General features: G+C 36.2%; 1 protein-coding gene across 1 annotated transcript in view; it reads right to left on the bottom strand.

Moving 5' to 3' along the window:
• Positions 1-21,101, bottom strand: part of LOC121866447 (NFX1-type zinc finger-containing protein 1-like) — a 34,210-nt gene extending 13,109 nt beyond the window's left edge. The window contains 10 exon segments of the mRNA XM_042366116.1: positions 1,233-1,344; positions 2,267-2,423; positions 3,166-3,355; positions 3,617-4,702; positions 5,602-5,748; positions 6,273-6,441; positions 7,061-7,163; positions 7,483-7,566; positions 10,584-13,574; positions 20,622-21,101. Coding sequence (XP_042222050.1) covers positions 1,233-1,344; positions 2,267-2,423; positions 3,166-3,355; positions 3,617-4,702; positions 5,602-5,748; positions 6,273-6,441; positions 7,061-7,163; positions 7,483-7,566; positions 10,584-13,574; positions 20,622-20,964 — 5,382 coding nt within the window. The 5' untranslated portion in view covers positions 20,965-21,101.
• Positions 21,102-21,424: the final 323 nt, after the last annotated feature.

Below are 21,424 nucleotides of genomic sequence, written 5' to 3'. Positions count from 1 at the left end.
TCCTTACTATTTTAGTAAATATCAAGAAGTTTATACTATTCAAATTTTAAAAGTTTAATATTCAATTTTTTAGTCATTTTAACAATTATTGAACATAATTGAAGGTAAAGTGACTAGTTTAATGCGCGGCATCCAGCCTCTTAACACAGCAAACAGGAGTTAGTCTCTCTCTGTTTTCACTGGAGGTAACATCTTGCTTGAGACACTCTTCAACTAAACGCTTTTTTTCTGTGTTTCCAAGCAAATTATTGGTCATTTTGAAATATATTTTACATATTGACAATATATAATGCAGTGCAGTGTTGATTTAAAGAAAATAATCTTGAATTACACCAAGAGAGCTAAAATTTTATGGATGAAATGGCGCCATGGGGTGACTTCTCTTCCACCCCAATGCCTTCTCTTCTTCCTTCTCCTTCACCCCCATTCTAAATCCCATCATCATCATCCAAGAGCCTTCTACATACACACCTCAAAGTAAGTGAACTTTTCTACCATTTTTGTTGAATTTAGGAAATTTTCGGTGAGCTGGAACCAATTACCCAAAAACCCATTGAAACAATGGTTTCGGTTAATTGTGACCCTGCCTTGCCAGCTAAGGGGGCTTTTGGAAGTCCTAAATATAATGGCCAGTTCCCACTCTGTGAAGTGGGTTGGCAATAGGAAGAGCATCCAACCATAATGCTCACTTCAAATTTGCTACCAGTTTATCATGGCTAACCCATACAAGCTGCAATAAACCAGTTACGATGATACTTAAGCTTAATCAGCTTAACATCTACATAAAGTAGTCCACAACAACAACCACCCCACCACTCTTGTATTTTTTTCACCTGTCACCTTGTTTGACCATCACTTACAGTCTTCCGTGCAACAACAGACAGTAGTACAGGTAATCGTATTTCATTCCCAACTGTTTTGTCCTCAACTTTCTGACATGCTCACAGTAATGCCATTGGCAAATACCCAATTTTTTACCAACCAACTTGAAAATTATACTGACTGGTGCAATTACTATAAACATGAACATTTATTCAAACATTAGTTATACTTACATTGCTAATTAATAGGCAGGGTTTCATTATTAATTTTATTCAACACAACTTACCTCCTAAATTCTGTAAGTGTTACAGTGTTTCTACATGTGTGAGACAAAATACATAATGGTATTCTACAAAGTAGGGAGTTCATTGTTTTATCTGTACACTATTAATAACGAGAGATTTTCTCACCTTGCACATATTACATGGAATACCACATTTTTTTTTACATCGACTGTGTTTACAGCGCCACTGGCATTCTTCTTGACAAGGAGGGCAATCAGCACTGCAAGGATACTTGCATCTGGAAAAGATGAATTATGGCAAAAATGACATTCTTATGAAATGGATATAGAAAGATTAAATAAACTCATATGATAATCATCTTGAGTGGATGTCATTGAACCAACCAGCCACACCTCAACTACCTACACTCACAGCTTGCCAAAGTTAACTCTGACCCTACTACATTTTACTCTCACATCTTGAACTTAAATACTCACCAATTCACATTTCAATAGTATCCCTCTCACGAACCATGACCCCCATAAAAGTTTTCATGATAATCACACAAAATTTTTGTGTAACATATGTGACTGCAACCAACAACACAATTGGTTCCATTTATAAAGTTCCTTGCAAGGAATATATATATATATATATATATATATATATATATATATATATATATATATATATATATATATATATATATATATATATATATATATATATATATATATATATATATATATATACACACAATATGATTACAGTATATACATAAAACATATGACAGAGATAGTCTAGGAGCTTGACTTGGGAAAAATGTCAGTCCACCAACTTTAAAAAACTATTAGATTTAAAAGAATTTGAAAGCCACCATTGTAAAGCTCATTGGAAAAAAAAAATCCTTTTTTTGTCTTATCTATTTATATTGTAGCTTATGTTAAAGCCAAATCAATAACAATGCCAGTAATATAAAAATTATGCCCCCAAAAAATTTTGTGGACAAACTGCCCACCAAACAAAGATGCCCAGACGTGTAAGGCGATGACAAACTTAAAGAGGCCCAGAGTAATCCCTTAATGGTTGGCGCTATATAATTTCAAATTCTTTTATTATGACTTTTATCTTGGTCACAGAAACTTAAAAGACTTATTGTGCACGAGAGGGTTAATAGAGACCGAATAGCTGGAAATAGCTACACATCTAGATATACTTACATGTGTCCACACACGAGTGGTTTTCTACAGGGTTGACGGCAGAAGACATGGACACGACCTTGAAAGCAACTTCCACAGTCACCTACACAATTATGTTCACAGTTCAGCAACTGGTTACATGGCGCCTTACAATATGACCAGGCTTCTTCTCCATTTACTGAGGGTGGGAAAAAAAAATATATTATTATAGAACTTCTCCAGATTTTATTTCACAAACTGGGCTTCCACAGAAGGTACTCATATCTCCATGAAAGGATCATCACCAAGCTCTTGTTTTCTGCCTAGAATAGAGCAGAGGAATTTTGTTGACTTATTAAGAACTAGAGAATCTTGCTGGTGCTGTATAAATAATGTGTGTGTATATTATGCCCAAGACTCAATCAGGGGAACTTTCATTTACATGTTATTTTAAATGACAGGTTTTACTCAAATTATATTATCGTTTTGTTTTTTTCCAAATTTTTTGCAATTATATATTTTTTTAAAAGTGCTATATAATTTCAAAATTATTTTATTCAGGTAACCTAAATTTTTTTTTTAAGTTTAGCAAATTTTATAAGAATTAAAAAAAAAGGCACAATGGCAGTTGTTTATACTAAATATGGCACCAAAATATATAAAATCTTCCAACGAGAATAAGAGTGACTCATATAGGGTCTAATACAACATAGTATTTAATGATCCAGTATACACACCTTTATTATTAAGATGGCAAGGTAGTTAACTCACCTATATTATTAAGATGGCAAGGTAGTTAACACACCTGTATTATTTAGATGACAAGGTAGTTAACACACCTGTATTATTAAGATGGCAAGGTAGTTAACACACCTATATTATTAAGATGGCAAGGTAGTTAACTCACCTTTATTATTTAGATGGCAAGGTAGTTAACACACCTGTATTATTTAGATGACAAGGTAGCATGATGGAGTGCCCTTTAGGACAATTGATGGCCGAGACGACTAATTTCTTGCACAAGACAGTACACAAGTCCTTACAGCGAGCTTCGCAAGGGTGTCCACATGACAACTTTTGGGGGCATTTTCCTTCACACATGTCCTTCGTTGGTAGCAGCCCACACTCAATCTTAAATAAGTAAATTTTGCAGCAAAATTTATCCTGAATACTGTATATGATATATACTACTGTACTAACATTTCTACCCAAGATGCAGCATGCAGCAGTCTCGATTGATTCCCTAATCTGGCATGTTAGTTATCATTCTGGAGTGAAAATATTCAGCTTCAATATGGAAGAAATTTAATTATTTTGCCTCATTTTTCAAGAACCTATGCCGACCAGATCCTTTTAAGTACATCACCACCAACGGAATAACAAATAACTCACCTGAGCCGTGTGATTACATCCTGGGATAGTCTTCTGGACTTTATAAGCACAGTTTCCACAATCTTGGAAACAAAGCATTTTACATGGATGCTGACAGGGGAGAGTCTTCTTGCAAGGTTTGCGGCACTTGATCTCTTCTGCAGGTTTGGAGCATTCCACATTCTTCATTCTATGACCACAAGGTAAAATTTTTTCAACTTTTACAATACAAGCTCCACAGGTTTCATGGCATATCCTTTGACATAGATGGTTCTCTGTACAGCCTGCATTTAATCTTGTACAACTTTCCAAACAATTATACGTCAGATGGTCAGGGTCCACTGTACGGTGACATCTAAGCCTACATTTATGACCACAATCCAATCTAGTGTCACAATCTGTAGGACAAAGGAAATATTTTGGATCAATATGACAAGGCATTATAGCTTCATGCTGGCAGTGAGGTATTTCCTTTGTTACTGGAGTTGGACACTTATACACCTCAGGCTTAACATGACAGTGAACCATATGACTATGACCACATGGTAGGTCTTTGTTAACAAGAACTTCACATGGAGTACATTCCTCCCAACACTGCCTTGGACATGGATGATCTAACTCGCACAGAATCTTGGGACAAGGTACTCGGCACTGAACTTCAGTGTGGTCACGATCATCCAAGTGGCAGAGCCTAGGACAAGAATGGTTACAATGTGGTAGAGAACTCCCACATGTTTGAAGACATCCTCCTTCAGGACTTTTCTTTAAAATATCTTCACCTGAAGACACTGAGATTAACTTATCAGGGTGATTTTCACACTGTAGAGTTAATATATTACCAATGGCACCCTGTTCTGCAAGATCTTCTTTAATCTTCTTCCAAAGTTCACTGTGGGCACTCAAGAGCTCCATGTTTCCAGTTATGTATAACCCATGCTTAGCACGTGAAAGGGCAACACAGATCCGGTTATCAGTGCGAAGGAAGCCCACATTCCCTTCCACATTACTCCTCACCAAAGACAACAGAATAATGTTATTCTCTTCTCCCTGGAAGTTATCCACCACACAGATCTTCACTCCATGACATGCCGTATGATCTCGCTGAATCTGTGGAATGAAATAATTATTTCAATATTACATAATGTGAATGCAGAAAATTAAAAAATTCCTTCATAAGATAAATTCAGAGGCAATGTATGCCAAACATCTGACAGGGATATGATTGACAATGAAAGATTACTCTCAGCAATGGTAAAAATTATTTAGTGGTAAAGAGAAATCCATTAAGGCTGTTCAAACACACACATTCACATCTACTCTTGTATTTAGCTTATGAGCAGATAGGGAACACTTTAAAATGTAGATTAATTCTCAGATGGCAGCTTTAGAGTAAAATGGTACTAAAACCATAACAGTATGTCCCACCCCCACCCTTCACCATTGCAATCCCAGGGCACAAGCCAGAAAATGCAGCCTAGACCCAGGGATGGGCACAGCTCTGGAGACCCGGTTGAAGTACAGTTTTATGGCCAAATGTCCTTCCTACCACCAACCCACAGGTTGTGAACAGCTTAAAAGGCAAGATCGCAACTCTCTGAAGCATGGTTTCTCAATTATGTAGTGATAAATTATCCCCTTGACATTTTTCATGGGTAACACAGTACATAATTACTATAGAAAAATTATATTAACAGTATTATTTGTAATCATGGGTTGTATAAATATAGGTCTACATTCAGGATTGTGGAAAAGACAATTAACAGGCATTACATAAAAATTTGGGGATAATGAATAATGTTGTCTTGTCCGTTTCAGGATAACATCCTAAACTGAGGTATTCAAAGGCTGTCTATGCACAATAGTGTTAAAATAACTTATGTTGTCAAGCTAAAATTTTATAAACTGGATACCGGGTATTCAATATTTAAAGAACTTGGTTTCCACACGAATTAATGCTATAGACTGAAGCCTTACAGTAATGTGAAAACAAATATATGCAGACAAACCTTGCGCAGCAGGAAGAACTGTCCAGAGTAAGGTGTTAGGATAGTGATCTCTTTTGAAGAATAACCTTGTAACAGTAGATGCCTACACAAGCATATCATGAATTCTGCTTCATATGCATTTTCATGGCTGTTGTTGTCGTCAGTGTCCTGAGAAGGAATCAAAGATTACTATATAATGAACCCAGTTATGATGATGACAGTGATGGCTATAATATATGGACTAATAATAGTTAAACTTCAGTTGTGAGGAAATTTATAACCATAAAAAGTTTCACTAAATCACCTGGAGTATTATGAGACTTGTGCTCCAATTTGATCTTAACCAACACATGCTTGAATCTGGTATTCTGTACATCATCAAATAATGATTCAACACAACATTTCACGAATATTTGTTAGCCATTTTCCAAGATACTGTTCACGAGAGTAGAAAGAGAAAAACTCAAAGTCTCCCTAGATATCTGTAGCATGAATATCAACATTAACATGTGTAGACTAAGAAGAGACATAAGTATAACTCCTTTCAGCGATTTCTCACACTTGAGTAACAACCCCCAGATGATAAAGGTTAGATTAGTCCTTACTCCATGGCACTGACCACAACAGATGACATTCCACCAACCTTCCCTTATATTTACAGGAGTAGTTTAATTGTATGTACTACTACACACCTCTCGTTCAGGGATTTCATGAGAAATGAAGAATACATCTTTGGTAATGCCCCTTATTCTTGGATACAAATCAACTGAAGGATGGTTCTTCAGCTCAGGATAAATGGATGGCACCAGCAACCTGGAAATGCTGGGTCTCATTCGGTGCTGATACTCAAGGGTCTCATACCTGCAGAGAAGGAAATTACATTTAACTTTGATAAAGCCAAGGAGCACATTAACAAGTGCAAAGCATCACCCCCAATCACCTTCTTTAAAAAATATGCTAATCATCCCATGGAAAATGTCTGAAGAACTATTATAGCCTTGAAAATTCTAAAATTAGAAAAAGGCAAGGTGGCTATACAGTACATGCAGTGCAGTAGTAAGATGACAGGTGGTGAAAAAGTTACGTGTAAAATATATCTAAAAGTAATAAGCTGATGTCTAAATATTATAAAATCATTGATGCAGCAGGAGTCCAGGAAAGGGAAAAAGCAAAATATGATGGAAGTAGTACTGTAAATCAGTGTTAGAATCATTGGAAAGTGCATGGAACAAACAAGAAACTGTAGAATCCTATCCACAGCTTAAAGTGAGAAACACACGCACGTTTAGGGGTGATGAGAAGAATGAAACCGATTTCAAATGAAAATGTACTTTGTCAAGGATGTGTAATGTCATCATGGAGGTTTAACATTTTTATGGACGAGTTGGTAAGAGGTGAACGCAGGTTGACCTGAGGTTATGAGGAAGGAGAAAATCAGATAACAGTATGTACTTAACAAACAATACACCATAATACTCACGCCAGACCATTCTTAATCAATCTTTCAAACAGTGAAGTTTCCAGTCCATATTTGGTTGCTAGTTCATATACTGTGGCACTGGGGCGCAACTGTTGATGATCTCCTATTTGAAAGAGTATTTAGGTAATACAGTAATAATAAATACAGAAACACATGTAGTACTGCAATTCATATTCAGTTACATTAGTTTTACACTAGGCATTTAAAAGATGAGGATAATCATGAGTATAAATAATCTACTAAAAGTGATAACCAGTATATTTATGAAAAATTCCAACATCTTCAGTGCCATAAAATTAAAATCAACATCTGGTCTCTCTCAGTTCATCGTAAAACCATTAAAATTTTTAAATAGCCAGACTCACATAATGTGGAAGGCTAATCAGATATGGTTGGGAGGTAGGGAGAGAAAGAAAACTTGCCTATTAAGATGAGGTGCTTACACTTGGCAGTAAGAGAGGTAATAACGTGGGACTCGAGAATTTCGGCTGCTTCTTCAATGATGACTGCGGAAAAGAATAGTTTAACATGGGGATAAAAAATTATAATAATAATAATAATCTATCCTCACACAAAACAGCGCATAATTTGTTCCATGGAGTTTTAAAATCAAATTTGTAAAGAATCAATACTAAGTACAGTAGCCACGTCACTTACACAAAACAGTGATTACTAGTACAGTGTTGAACATTAATACTGTATAATAATTAATGGCAAAAGCTATGTAACAACTGGTAAAAACTTTAAAATTACATACATGGTACTTTTCTAAACAGTACAGTAGGGCCTTGCTGGTCATACAAAAGCCCTTCACAGAATTGCTTTTGCAACTATTTTATAGAGACAAGGTTTGAGGTTAAAGTGCTCGACTATTTGCAAGCTAGCATAAGATAAAATAATTTCCACAGTTAAAAATATGCAATTCGTAAGTTGTTCATTCAGAGCTTGGTACCAAAAATTTGGACACTTAAGCTGTTCAAATGGGTCATGAACCCATTATTAGCATCATGGCTGCAAACACTACACTTCAGTCTTCAATTTGCTACAGACAAGTACACACAAGGTGTTATTTTCCAGGGGTGGCCAACAATAACAATGCACAAATATGTTGATTAAGGGTAAGGTTCAACAAGAGGGTGTTAGAGTTAAGGTTAAAGTCCCTAACCAGCTAAAATGTATGGAGTAAGCTGAAGGTGTCCTCTGCATTACTGACCCAGTTTACCCAATGCCATTACAGTATTAAATTTGGGCACTATTAAATACTACCTGAATGAGCAATGACGAAACACTGATACAATGACCAAACACTGATATTGTACAAAAATTTAAACTTTTACACAGTACAGTACAGGTTGTACCTCTCTAGTCCGGCAACCTCGGGACCTGACCGGTGCCGGACCATGGAAATTCACCCTTTTCCTGGATAGATAGTGACTTGTGCTTATGCCTGGAAGCACTAGCACCACTTTCTCTGCGTCATGGTCTCTTTGAAGACATATTGAAGGGTTAAATGTCGTATAATAGCTTCTCAAATTTCGCGAGTTTTTAATTCTTAACGTATTTTATTGGAACACACAAAAATATAAATAAATAAAAATTTTGACGGCGGAACTTGAATTTCGACGGGTTTGAACGGCCCGCCAACGTGCAGACGACGTGCATAATCGTGTAAACAGCGTCATTTCTCTTATGTACAAAAGATTCATTATTGTTTATTACTGAATGTCTTTTTTATTGAATTAATGTTTATGTGTGCAAAATGAGCAATAATATTCATTAATAATACGTAGAATATTAAAACACACGAGGAAATAACACAGCATTGTTTTCGTTGATTACAAAACCAGTGACTGACTGGTTCTACATATAAAACTGAAGAAAATAAGACCTTGGTTGTAGCTGTAGTAAAATTAGTATGGTTGTTTTAAGTAATGTTATTTAATGTTAATAAATGGAACAATAGAAGTAGCTAACGATAATGGTAAAGAAAAAAGAGAGATCGCATATGTAAGTGCGCATGCGCACACGTGAAAACATATCGTCATTACTTTACATAAGAATATGAAAGCAACACTTGTTTACTGTTCATATATATTTTAATTAATGTTTCTGAATTTGTTTTTATTGAATTAATGTACGTGTGCAAAATTAACAATACAATTTATTAATAATACGTGGAATATTAGAGGAGACGAGACGGCTGCCGGCATTGTTTATGTTAAAGCTTACAAAACCAGTGACTCATTGGTTCTACATATAAAACTGAAGAAAATAAGACCCTGAGCTTAGCTGTAGTAATTAAAGTAAAAAATAAATATGGTTGCTTGAAGAACCTGTAATGTTATTTAATGTTAATAAATGGAACAATATAAGTAGCTAACCATTAATAGTAAAAAAAAGTGAGACTGCTCGTATGTAAGTGCGCACATGTGAAAATATATCGTCATTACTCTACATAAGAATATGAAAGCAACACTTATTTACTGCTCATATATATTGAAGGGTTAAATGTTGTACTCTGTATAGACAAGCAGAGAGAGAGAGAGAGCAGCCGAACTGCCGGATGTAAACAAACCTTAATTTCCCGCGGCTTTTTTTTTAAGGGGATTAGCCCACCCGGGCATAGGTCACTGACCCACATTGGGGCCTGAGGGGCAAAAATTTAATACTCCTGTAATAATAATAATAATTCAGATAAAAAAAAAAAAACTGCCTATCTACCAATTGCACAAACTAATATCGTTCCGGACCACAGAATGCCGGACTAGAGAGGTACAACCTGTACAGTATTGCAATAAACATTTGAATATTTATTGTACTTTTTTCCCTTAGTCTTGGCTTGCTAAGATTTTATTCAAAGGTTACAATCTGCATAAAAGTATTTACCAAGATAAATATTAACCACATTAAAAATGTTCTTGCCTCTACTAGTCATAATAATACAAAAAATACAGAGGTATGTAAAAAATAATTGGTTTTACGAGACTACATAATACAGTACTCTGTTACTTTATGTAAACAATGTACCTGTAACTGCAAATACTGGACTAAAGAAATACCATTAAAATGAAAGCAGTGTTGTATGCAAAGCAAAATATAATTTAACCATACTAAATAAATAAAGACAAACCATACTAAATACCGGTAAATAAAGACAAACATATCGCAATGAATTACTATACTGTACAAGAAAAATTTTCATTTGTATTGTACAAAAATGAAGTACTGTACTGGGTATATACATCAGAATAAAGGGTAATGTACAATACTTTATATAATATATAAAGTACAATAGTAGGCAACACAGAGGCATTGTAAGTGATGCAGGTGGTCAGATATGCTTATATTTTCCCAGATAATTATATATATATATATATATCTGCATTTCACACGTTATACGAATACTGTACATATTAAGACCATATCCATGCCGAGTTATGTAAAATGCTGAGTTATCAAATGTTTACTGTACCTTCACTCTAATATTGCAAGTACCTGTATACAGCACATAATCCTTACTTACCAATGGATGGGGCCAAGTCTTGCATAATGCTGTTATATTGTGCTGCACCTGTTGTTGTCATGCCCACCACTGAGGCACTACGCATGGCATACAGGTACTCTTGGTTCCGTGTCTCTCGTAGGGCTCGTGACTTCTTTTGGCAATTTGACTCCAAAGCTTTGAGTTTTTTAGTCATATTGTGAAGGAGTTTTCCCAGCCAGTGTTTATATAGCTGCCACCTCTGGGGAAAGTCGGTATGAAATATGTTAAAGTGCTCCTGATTTTCCAACTCGCACACTACATCAGGATTTTCTGGTAGCTCAAGGCCAATGTTTAATGCTTCCCTCTGTGCAGTGGTTACAATCTGTTTGTAATAAGCCTCTTCATTACCCTCGTTTTCTTGTAACATATACGATGCATTTACTATTTCTTCTCTAAGCTGATTATCTGTTGTTTCAAACCGTAACGATTTTATTTGTCCATGTATTATGGCAGAATCATCAATTTCATGATCCTCTACTAGTCTGTCTTGCTCCTCAATATTAAGGAATTCTTCAGCATCTTTAAATTCATCTTCAGATAGTTCACCTTCCTCTTTTTCCACAGTTCCTCTTGTTGTTTGTAGTTTTGAAGAAGTGGGTTTTGAGGATTTGGGTTTATCTACTACATTAAATTTGGCCACTTGGAGCTGCTTGTGAAATAATCCTGTTTCAGGTTGAATATTAAGTAGTAACCATCCTGTTAACTTCTTATCACAGCAGAGAGCCCTCAACTGATGCTGTAAATGTGGGGGTATAATCCCTTCTGATTCGAAGGTATCTAGAGGGAGTATGCCTTTTCCAGATTTACATTTTTCAATATTGCACCTCAATTCATTGATTTTATATCCTATGTTCCTTACCTCATTCCGTAATTCAAAGTTCCTCTCAAAGACGGCTCTTGGAACATCATGATTTGCACGAAGTGTACGCAATAATGAATTTATCTGAAATTGGTTGATTGTTTCACTCTTGGATCTAGAACCTACTCTAACAATGTTGCTTGTGTATGTAGTCATTCCTTCCAAGAACTGATCCAGTGCATGATTAGTAAAGCACACAACTAATATTGGTGTTGAATCTTGTTTCTCTTTCCAAGCATTACTGTTATGCAACAGAATCTGTGTGATCTTGAGACCTATGAAGGTTTTTCCTGTACCAGGAGGGCCTTGAATGATTGCTAGCTGACGTGTCAGAGCACTTTTAAGAGCTCTACACTGAGAGCTATCAACACCAAGCTCGGCTTCAGATGGCCAGGCTGACAAATCTTTCGCCAAAACCACATTCATAAGAGGATCACATTGATCTTCAGGTTCCTCAACATCTTCAGGTTCCTCAACATCTTCAGGTTCATTAGTACCAGTATTTCTGATAAAATGAAACAATGAACTGTGTGCCTCTGACTCTTTCATCATATTATCATTCTTCATGACCCGCAAATCGTACTTCTCTCCTCCAGTCAAATATTTTGGAGCTTCAACATTCGGTTCTACCTTAATAATATAAGGTGCCATAGGAATTGTCTTTCCTGACATATTTTGTAGTGCCATTAAGACATGTTTGTAGGCCATAAAATAAGCTTTGGACTCAACCATAATGAACCTTCCACTCAAGTCCAGCTGTTCAATATCAGATTCAAATTGAACTCCAACAATTCCTTCCTTTGATTTCTCTGGATCTCTCTCGGCAACAGAAGCTAGAATCAAAGTTTTAAAACCATCATTTGTGAAACACAGAAGATTACCAAATAATAAACGCTTGGAAGTTTCCAATCTGATTTTCTTTGACATATTTAGCTGTACCATATAAATTATTGTGTCACTCTTTACTTGAGATGATACAATAGCAACATCTCTGTAAATTTTTACATCCCTAACCTTTGAATGATTCTTCCCCTTGAAATCATTAATTCCATTTCTCAAAGGCCTTACAAAATCTTCACGAAGTAATCGAAACTGAACATCTAAATAATGTTCACCATCATCATACTTTCCTTGTGTCAAGTTTCGACGAAGAAATGGACGATGAATTGTCATAAAATCCAGTGGTGTAGGAAACACTGAAAGCTCCTTAAAATCATCAGGTGGTGCCATATGGTCCATTTCATTCATCCCCTTTCTCGTTCCTTGAGCTTGATGCTTCAATTTTTGTTCCCAGGATTTAGATGCTGTTGTCAGCATGTCCTGCAGATTGTTATATTGTTTCACAAGCTCTTTGGAAACAAAATTATTTTGTTCTAAATATGTCAAAGTTGAAATGCATATATCTACTAAATCAGGTAACCGGTTCATAGCAGTGGTTGTCATTGCATTTGCATAAGCTTCTATGAATACATGGAGGTGTGCGAAGAAGTCCTTGGCTTTGTCAGGACACTGTCGCTTAATTGAGATGGAATAAGTACAAAGTTTATCCATAAACCTCTGTTCACAGGTTCTATTGAATAGTTCATACAAATTTTCTTTGCTTGACTGGGTTCCTGTTGCCTGTGAAAGAACTTTTACCAGAAGGATTAATTTATCAAGTGACATCTTATCTTCCTCTAGAAGTAGACGAAAACCTGATCTTTCATTTAACAATTCAAAAGCCACTGCATCAGAGGGTAATGTAAGGATTCTTTCTAGTTCTTTGTAACCCATGGGATAATTCCTTTCCCGTCTGTTACCCCTGTTGCTTGTATTCCTGAACTTACTGTCAGCTGATGAGAAGTTACTCAGGGACTCAAGACTTTTAGCTCCTCTGGTATCATTAAAATCAGTGCCTCTGCCTCGTCCTCTACCCCTGCCTCGCCCTTGACCCCTGCCACGCCCTCGGCCCCAGCCACGCCCTCGACCCCTGCCATCACCCCTTTCTTCACTTGGATGGCTAAAATGGTTCACATTTTCATTTCTGTCTTGGACTTCACACCTGACGTTGGAATAACCTCCACGAATACCATAATTGTCGCCAGGTCCTTGCCAATTCATATTGCTCATATCTGCAAATAAAAAATAAATAAAAAATGAAGATATAAAAATATTTCATAAATTTATTAATCATATCTTTTTTAAATGTATTAATCATATCTGCAAGTAAAAAAATAAAATAAATAAGCAAAAATAGTTATTAAATTTATTAAGTGACAATGGCATTTTTAACTTAAAAGAATTATTGTTATTCTTACATTTTTGCCCCCCAGGCCCCGGTGTGGATCAGTGACCTGTGCCCGGGTGGGCTAATCCCCGTTTAAAAAAAAAATAAAAAAATGTACTGTATTACTACAGTTTAGTTGTCAGATATGAATTGCTGAGAAACAAGCAATTGACCTTAAATGACATAACTACATTCAAACACTTTCTGCCTCTTTCCACAAGATGTGGAATGCTCTAAAGGAGGAGACATTCTTCCTGGTGTAAAATATGCAATAAGCACAGTACTGTACCATACAGTACAACCAAAACAATCTAACTGATCCCAGACACGTGAGGATGCAAACTAAATCAGTCACTATTTTACAATCCACCTTATTTTCCTCATTTATTTATCATTTCATCACTTTCTCAGCCATTTGGGCTATCAAGTACAGCAGGAATCTTGTGTACAGTATATAGTACAAGGTGAAAACCAGTCATGTTTGATATATCAAAATTGATAACAACATTCTCCCATCTGTCCCAGGCCAGAATATGACCCAAGGACACAGTCGTGAGATATAATCATGTTATTGCAGTACCACCAACACTCCTCTTAAGTTTCTTATTGATTTCAAACTTGACCTGGGAAAAAGGGAGGAAATCCATGTCACTAATTAATATCCACTGTCATCCAAAAAATTTTCTTCAATCTTCATTTTGGTACATAAGGCTTGTAAGTGAGGAAGGAGTTATGTCATTTGGCTAGAGTACTACAGTATTTGTAGAGCACCCCCAAAATAACCAGTGCCCTTATAAAATTAAAATACAGGTGCATTAATTACCATATCTTACACAAATTAACATTCACAAATTGTATTATTTGTTCTTACCGTTAACATTATATCATACCTTTCATGGTCACCCTTAAAGGAAAGAGAAAATTTGACAAGAAAAACAGACCAGCAATAAAATGTGTATCTGTAATGGCCAAAACAAAAGCCAAAAGACTCCTCCTAAATTTACTTTTTATGGCTGCTGCCAACATTAGGCAATTTGTAGCCAACCAGTGGCAAAGAATATTAGTAAAAATCCTCATTTTAAACTATTTTCTCCCTTATCGAATACGAGTACAGGTACTGTATATACATCATAGACCACGACTAATTTGTAAATACACTTTTACATCACAACCAAGTCCCAATGGTATCTTTAGTAGTAACAGTTTACCATTTAAAATAGCATATATAAACAAAAGGATATCGATGATTTATATGTACAGTGTACTGTACAACAATGACCCTAAATGGATAAAGAATTATTTAAAGAATATCATTGGATAAAGGATGGTTACCTGTATAGGTTGGAAAATAAATCATGGTGAAGTCTACCTCCGAGATTATTATAAGGTATTCGCCGGTAGGGTCAAGACTAAGATAAGAAAAGCAAAGAGGAAAAATGAACTGAAGATAGCAAGGGAGGCGAATAAATATTTTTCAACAGTTTTCACCACCGAAAATTTAAACATGATACCCGAGGCACCGACTCTATAGAGATAGTGAAGAAAATAAATTAAGAGATAGTAGTGACTAGTAATGATGTTAGTAAGCAAGTAGACAAACTAAAGCCTAATAAGTCACCAGGTCCCATTGAGATATTTGCCAGAGTATTAGAGGAATGTAAGGAAGAGCTTAGTATGCACCTTAGAAAAGGTGTTTAACATGTCCTTAAAAAAGGGTGTAGTACCAGAATCCTGGAGGATAGCTAATGTAATACGATTTTCAAGAAGGGAGGCAGATCACTATCCTTTAACTACCGACCAATCTGTCTAACATCAATTGTAAACAAATTACTGGAAGCAATCATTTCAAACTCTATTCAAAATCACCTGGAGAAGCACAAGTTGATCAATGATTCCCAACATGACTTCACAAGCGGGCATTCATGTCTAACTAATCTATTAACATTCTTTTCATCTGTTTTCGAATCAGTGGACAAGGGGCACAATTATGATGTGGCATATCTCGACTTTAGCAAAGCCTTCGACAGAGTCCCCCTTCACAGAATAATAGAAAAGTAGAGGCTCATGGCATTAAAGGCGATATTCTAAAATGGATTAGGGCGTGGTTACAGGACAGTATACACCGGTGGCAACGTCACTAGTGGAGTTCCCAAAGGCTCAGTAGTCGGACCATTATTATTTATTATACTGTATACATAAACGACATAGATATCAGCGTAGACAGCAACATAAGTAAATTTGCTGATGACACTAAAATTGGGCTTGCAATTAAATCTGATGAGGACTCCGCGAAATTACATGAAGATCTAAAAAAAAATTTTGAATGGTCTGAAAAATGGGAGATGAAATTCATGAAAAATGGCAGATGAAATTCAATGTGGACAAATGTAAAGTACCGTACTCAGTATAGGAAATGCAAACAGGGAAACCAGATGAACAACGATGTTATTGAGGAATCCGACCAAGAGAAAGATTTAGGAGTTATGTTAAGTAGGAATCTTAAGCCAAGTAAACAATGTGTATTTGCTCAAAACAAGGCTAATAAAGTACTTGGGTCCATAAGAAAATATGGAGTCTGCAATAGGCCGGTTGGCCTGTGCATGGCAGCTCCTGTCGAGAGTTACTACCACTCTCTATCATCCATGAAACTATCTAGCCTCTAATAAAACTCTCCAGCATTCCAGCACTTACTAAAAAGTTGCTAAGCTTGTTCCACTCGTCCACCACCCTATTTGTGAACCAGTTCTTTCCTATCTCCCTCCTAAACTTATCCAACTTAAATACGTTGCTACGAGAGTCCTATCCTGCTCGGATATTATAAGAACTTTATCTATATCGCCTTTATTGATTCCTTTCACCCACTTAAATACTTCTATCATATCTCCCCGCACTCTTCGTCATTCTAGGGAATGCAAGTTTAGTTTCTTTAACCTATCTTGATATGGAAGATTTCTAAGTCCCGGAATCATTTTTGTCATTCTTCGCTGCACCGACTCCAGTGAATTGATATCCATTCTATAATAAGGGCACCAGAATTGAACTGCATAATCGAGGTGCGGCCTGACTAACGCAAGATATAGTTGCAATTAAGACCTCTGCACTCTAATTACTTACACTTCTAGATATGAAACCTAATACTGTACTCTGTTTGCCTTATTTCTAAGTGTTAGTTACAAGACTAGTGAGGTCATCTTAAAACTATATCTTGCGCTTGTGAGACCTCACTTGGATTATGCAGTTCAATTCTGGTCACCGTATTACAGAATGGATATAGAATCCTTGGAAAGAATTCAGAGGAGAATGACAAGACTAATCCGGGCATTAGGAACCTTGAGTACAGAGACAGGTTAAAGCATCTTAATTTGCACTCACTCGAGATACGTAGAGCGAGGGGCGATGTGATAGAGGTTTATAAATGGAAGTCAGGGCTGAACAAAGGCGACATTATAAAGGTACTCAAACTATCTAACCAGGAGCGAACTCGTAACAATGGTTTTAAATTAGACAAATTTAGATTTAGGCGAGAAATAAGTAAACATTGGGTTGGAAATAGAGTAGTGAATGATTGGAACAAGTTACCAAACTTCATCATTAACTCGAATACGCTGGATAGCTTCAAACATAGGTTGGATGGATATATAGACAATAGGGGTTGGGTGTAAATGGGACTACCCAGTATGGGCCAGAAGGCCCGCTGCAGTTTCCTCCATTCTTATGTACGTATACTGTTATAGTACTCAATATGAACAGTATCAAGAACATTAAAACAAAGGGGTTAATTAATGGTTGGTCACGATAAGTAATTTCTTATAAGGTTAAGGTACCGTAATTGGTTTAAGCATACGACCTAGACTTTGGCATGAATTTGGTTTTTCTGATGGATTTCGCCAATTTGCGTGATTCTGACCATCATTTTTTTGTACAAATGAATGTTATGGAGAGAAGACTGTACTGTTGAGGGAAATTGTGGCGTACTGTACCTGACCTAACAAGAACAAAGAAACCCCAAAAGAATCTAACAACCTGACTCATATTTCAAGATACATCATTTTTTCTACCATTAGAGAATATCAATTTACACAAGAAATACCATAGAAGAAAATCAATTCACATTTGAAATCTACACAAGTACCACCTCTTGTCATACTGAAGTCCAGGTCATGTTTATTAACCAAGTGTAAACCCTTCATGAGCTTACCTTTTACCTCTACAGTATATTGTACATGTATTAAAAACAAAGGTTAGCTTCAGAATTACCCAATTTTTATTAATAAGAAAATAATAATAAACCCATCTCTTGGCTGGGCTGCCTATAATTATGGGGTATTGTTCTAACCCCAAAATTATTAAGCTAACTAATATAACCTATCATTGGTTTTTCCCAGACCATATATAAAAAATAATTTCCTATCATTTTTGAAGTTTTTCCCACATTTGTTTGGTGCATTGAGTGTAGATATAATTAAACTAGTCATTTCTAGATTTGGGTATATAAATTGTCAGTATTAAAAAAAAATCCGTGTGCAATCTAGCTGATACTCGAGTAGGATGCGTCACGTTAACCTGGTATGTTACAAGTGCATAGTTACATCGGCCGTCTCTGAAAACTGTCTGAATGAGGATGTCTCTCAATTAACAGGCATAATATTTACACTCATTGGTCTTCGGTTTTAATATTAGACTGACCTTAAGCTTCAGTGATCCATTAGGTTACGGTTACAGCACCTATGACGTACGGTATCAACTCATGCCACACGTGTCACACTCGGTAGTTCGGTGGCTGACAAAGAACTGAGGAGAAATTCCGGGGCTGGTACCACATCACCACCGCTTCCCCTCACCCGCACACGTCATGGACCTGTCCATGTTTGTTTACCATGACGCTGACGGTAGTCACAAGCCAGCTCTCTCTCTCTCTCTCTCTCTCTCTCTCTCTCTCTCTCTCTCTCTCTCTATATATATATATATATATATATATATATATATATATATATATATATATATATATAGTAAATCACTAGGTGCGCGTTATCCACACACACATATATATGCTGATAACCACAAGGTTATCACATATATCACGCACCTACAGTGATTTACTTGCATATATATATATATATATATATATATATATATATATATATATATATATATATATATATATATATATATATATATATATATATATATATATATATATATGCATGCAAGTAAATTACTGTAGGTGCGCGTGATCTATAATATTGGCTCAAACCTTAAATACCCTAGACCTTTCATAGACAAATGCCTAAACATTACTAAGAAAACTTTTTATAGAACTGATCCCAAGCCCACCCATGACCATAAGAATATCTTAATATTAACCATTTCACAAAAATTTCTTACACATTCCTTCACAACTAAAAAACAGGAACGTCAATGTGGCATATAAAAACTCATGCACTGTTAAACAAATGTTAATCAAGAACTCCCCCAACAACACAATTGGTTGCGTTTATAAAGTTCCTTGCAAGGAATGTAATATGTTTTACTTAGGCCAAACAGGTAAAGATCTTGCAACTAGAATTAAACAACACAAATACAGTGTTAGGACAGGCCAGGAATCCAATGCTCTGTTTGTTCATTTGAGGAATAACAAGCATTGCATTGACTGGGGTAATGCCTCCTCAATATTACCTTGTAATTCAATTGATAGTAGGAACATCATAGAATCTAGTCTTATTAAACATACCGAAGCATTCAACATGAATTTAAGTAACGGCATGTACAAGCTGGACAATTTTGTAATTAAGAAGATTTGTAACCAGGTGAGAAGGTTGGGTCACCTTACCCTCTGACCTGATCACCAACCGTTGTGTGCTATTTAAAGATTAGTAGGGTCATTACCTAATACCTGACCATTGTGGACCTGGTCTCACCCTCCTCTGTATATATACACCTTGGTTTCTATTTCTCTTTAGTCTGTACTCACCCCTAAAGCTGTGAATTACACGAAAGCGCTTGGGAACTTTGTGTTTTCTTTTTTCCGTGTGGTTATCAGCATATATATCCACAATGAAAACGTGGATAAGATAAATCTTGATAAAATCACACGGGAAAAGGGAAACAACGGAGCACCTTAGCTTTCGTCTTTATTCAAGACATCTTCAGAGGCAACTGGATTACATGGACAGAGAGAGGCTTAAATATACAGGGTGACCTTAAAAACATGAGGTCAGGTCATTAATGTTGTTTTTAAGTATGACCCAACTATTACTAATATATTAATTAAGACTAGCCCAACCTTGAATGTAAATGGAAGTGTTTACTGTATTCCATGTAGCAATTGCAATGGAAATTATGTAGGTCAGACTGAAAGCATTGCAACTCAGAATTAAACAGCACAAGTACAATATTATAGCGGCATCTGAAAGCAGTGCAATTTTCGTTCATATAAGGAACAATAATCATCCCATGGATTGGGAAAACAGTTTAGAAGTGTATAAATCATCATGAGTCACAGAAAGACTTCTAGTTGAAGCAAGTTTGATAAGATAAATTATTTAAACCTTAGTGATTGTCAGTACAAAACTGACAAGTTACACAATTTTATTTGTCAGTGGCCCAAGGTTAAATATGGATTGAAAGCATTTGAGGTAGATGTAGGATAGATGATTAGTGGGTCTCATATTTTTTATCGGACTTGACATGACTACGGTTGCTATGTCGCCCGTTCTTATAAGGGTTGGTGTGTGGATTAATGGATGTCTTGAATAAAGACGAAAGCTAAGGTTCTACATCGTTTCCCTTTTCCCCGTGTGATTTTATCAAGATTTATGTTATCCACGTTAGGTTAGGTATAGTGAACATATTTACAATTTTATCTACTTTGCCTTATATAGGAAGTACTTACGAGTTTCATTAACCACACCAGTTTCAACGTCTGCATATTTCCTCTCATTCAATAGATGTCTAAGATCCCGGGATATCTCCCTTGCGTCACGAGTTTCATTAACCATACCAGTTTCAACGTCTGCATATTTCCTCTCATTCAATAGATGTCTAAGATCCCGGGATTTCTTCTTTGCGTCTTGTGGACGAATAGGTGTATCAGTCTGGGTGGTAATGCTGTCCGGCCACCCAAGACTATTATAGTCAGTGTAGATGAGTGTGTTGTGTGGCGGGGCGTCACTGAAGTCAACGCGTCGGCATTTTAGAGGGTCATAGTGATTTATGACTCGTCGCTTCTTATCCATAAGTCACACAGTACTTTTTAACCAATTACACAGTATCAGTAGTAGATAATGTTAAATTGCCACATAGAGGTGTGTACACTGCACCAGAAATACTTTAAACAGTGCGTTGCCGATCCTGATGCGAGCTGCGGTAGGTAGGATATGAGTCAGCTGCTGCTGCTGCTTTGCTTCAGAGACGCAGACCAATTATTATTCATCTACATTCTGCCTCTCTTTTAAGCATTCCTCTTTCAGAAAAAAATATCTTCAGAATTTTGTTGAGTTCTTACATATAGATTTTCATAACATGTTTTTCTTTTGGTAAGCTATGATAATAAGTGTTAAATCATCAACTGGCAACCTATTTGTGGCAGTGTGCACCGTATGGACACGTCCAGGACCTGTGAGTGAGGGTGCAAGTGCAACACGTAGCAAGATTTTACCAACCGATTAAGTCCACTTCACGTATACTGTGTCGCAG

This window comes from Homarus americanus, unplaced genomic scaffold (assembly GCF_018991925.1).
Source record: "Homarus americanus isolate GMGI-L3 unplaced genomic scaffold, GMGI_Hamer_2.0 scaffold16430, whole genome shotgun sequence".
NCBI lineage: Eukaryota > Metazoa > Arthropoda > Malacostraca > Decapoda > Nephropidae > Homarus > Homarus americanus.
Note: the sequence above shows the minus strand (reverse complement) of the source record. Positions and strands in the feature narration are given on the sequence as shown.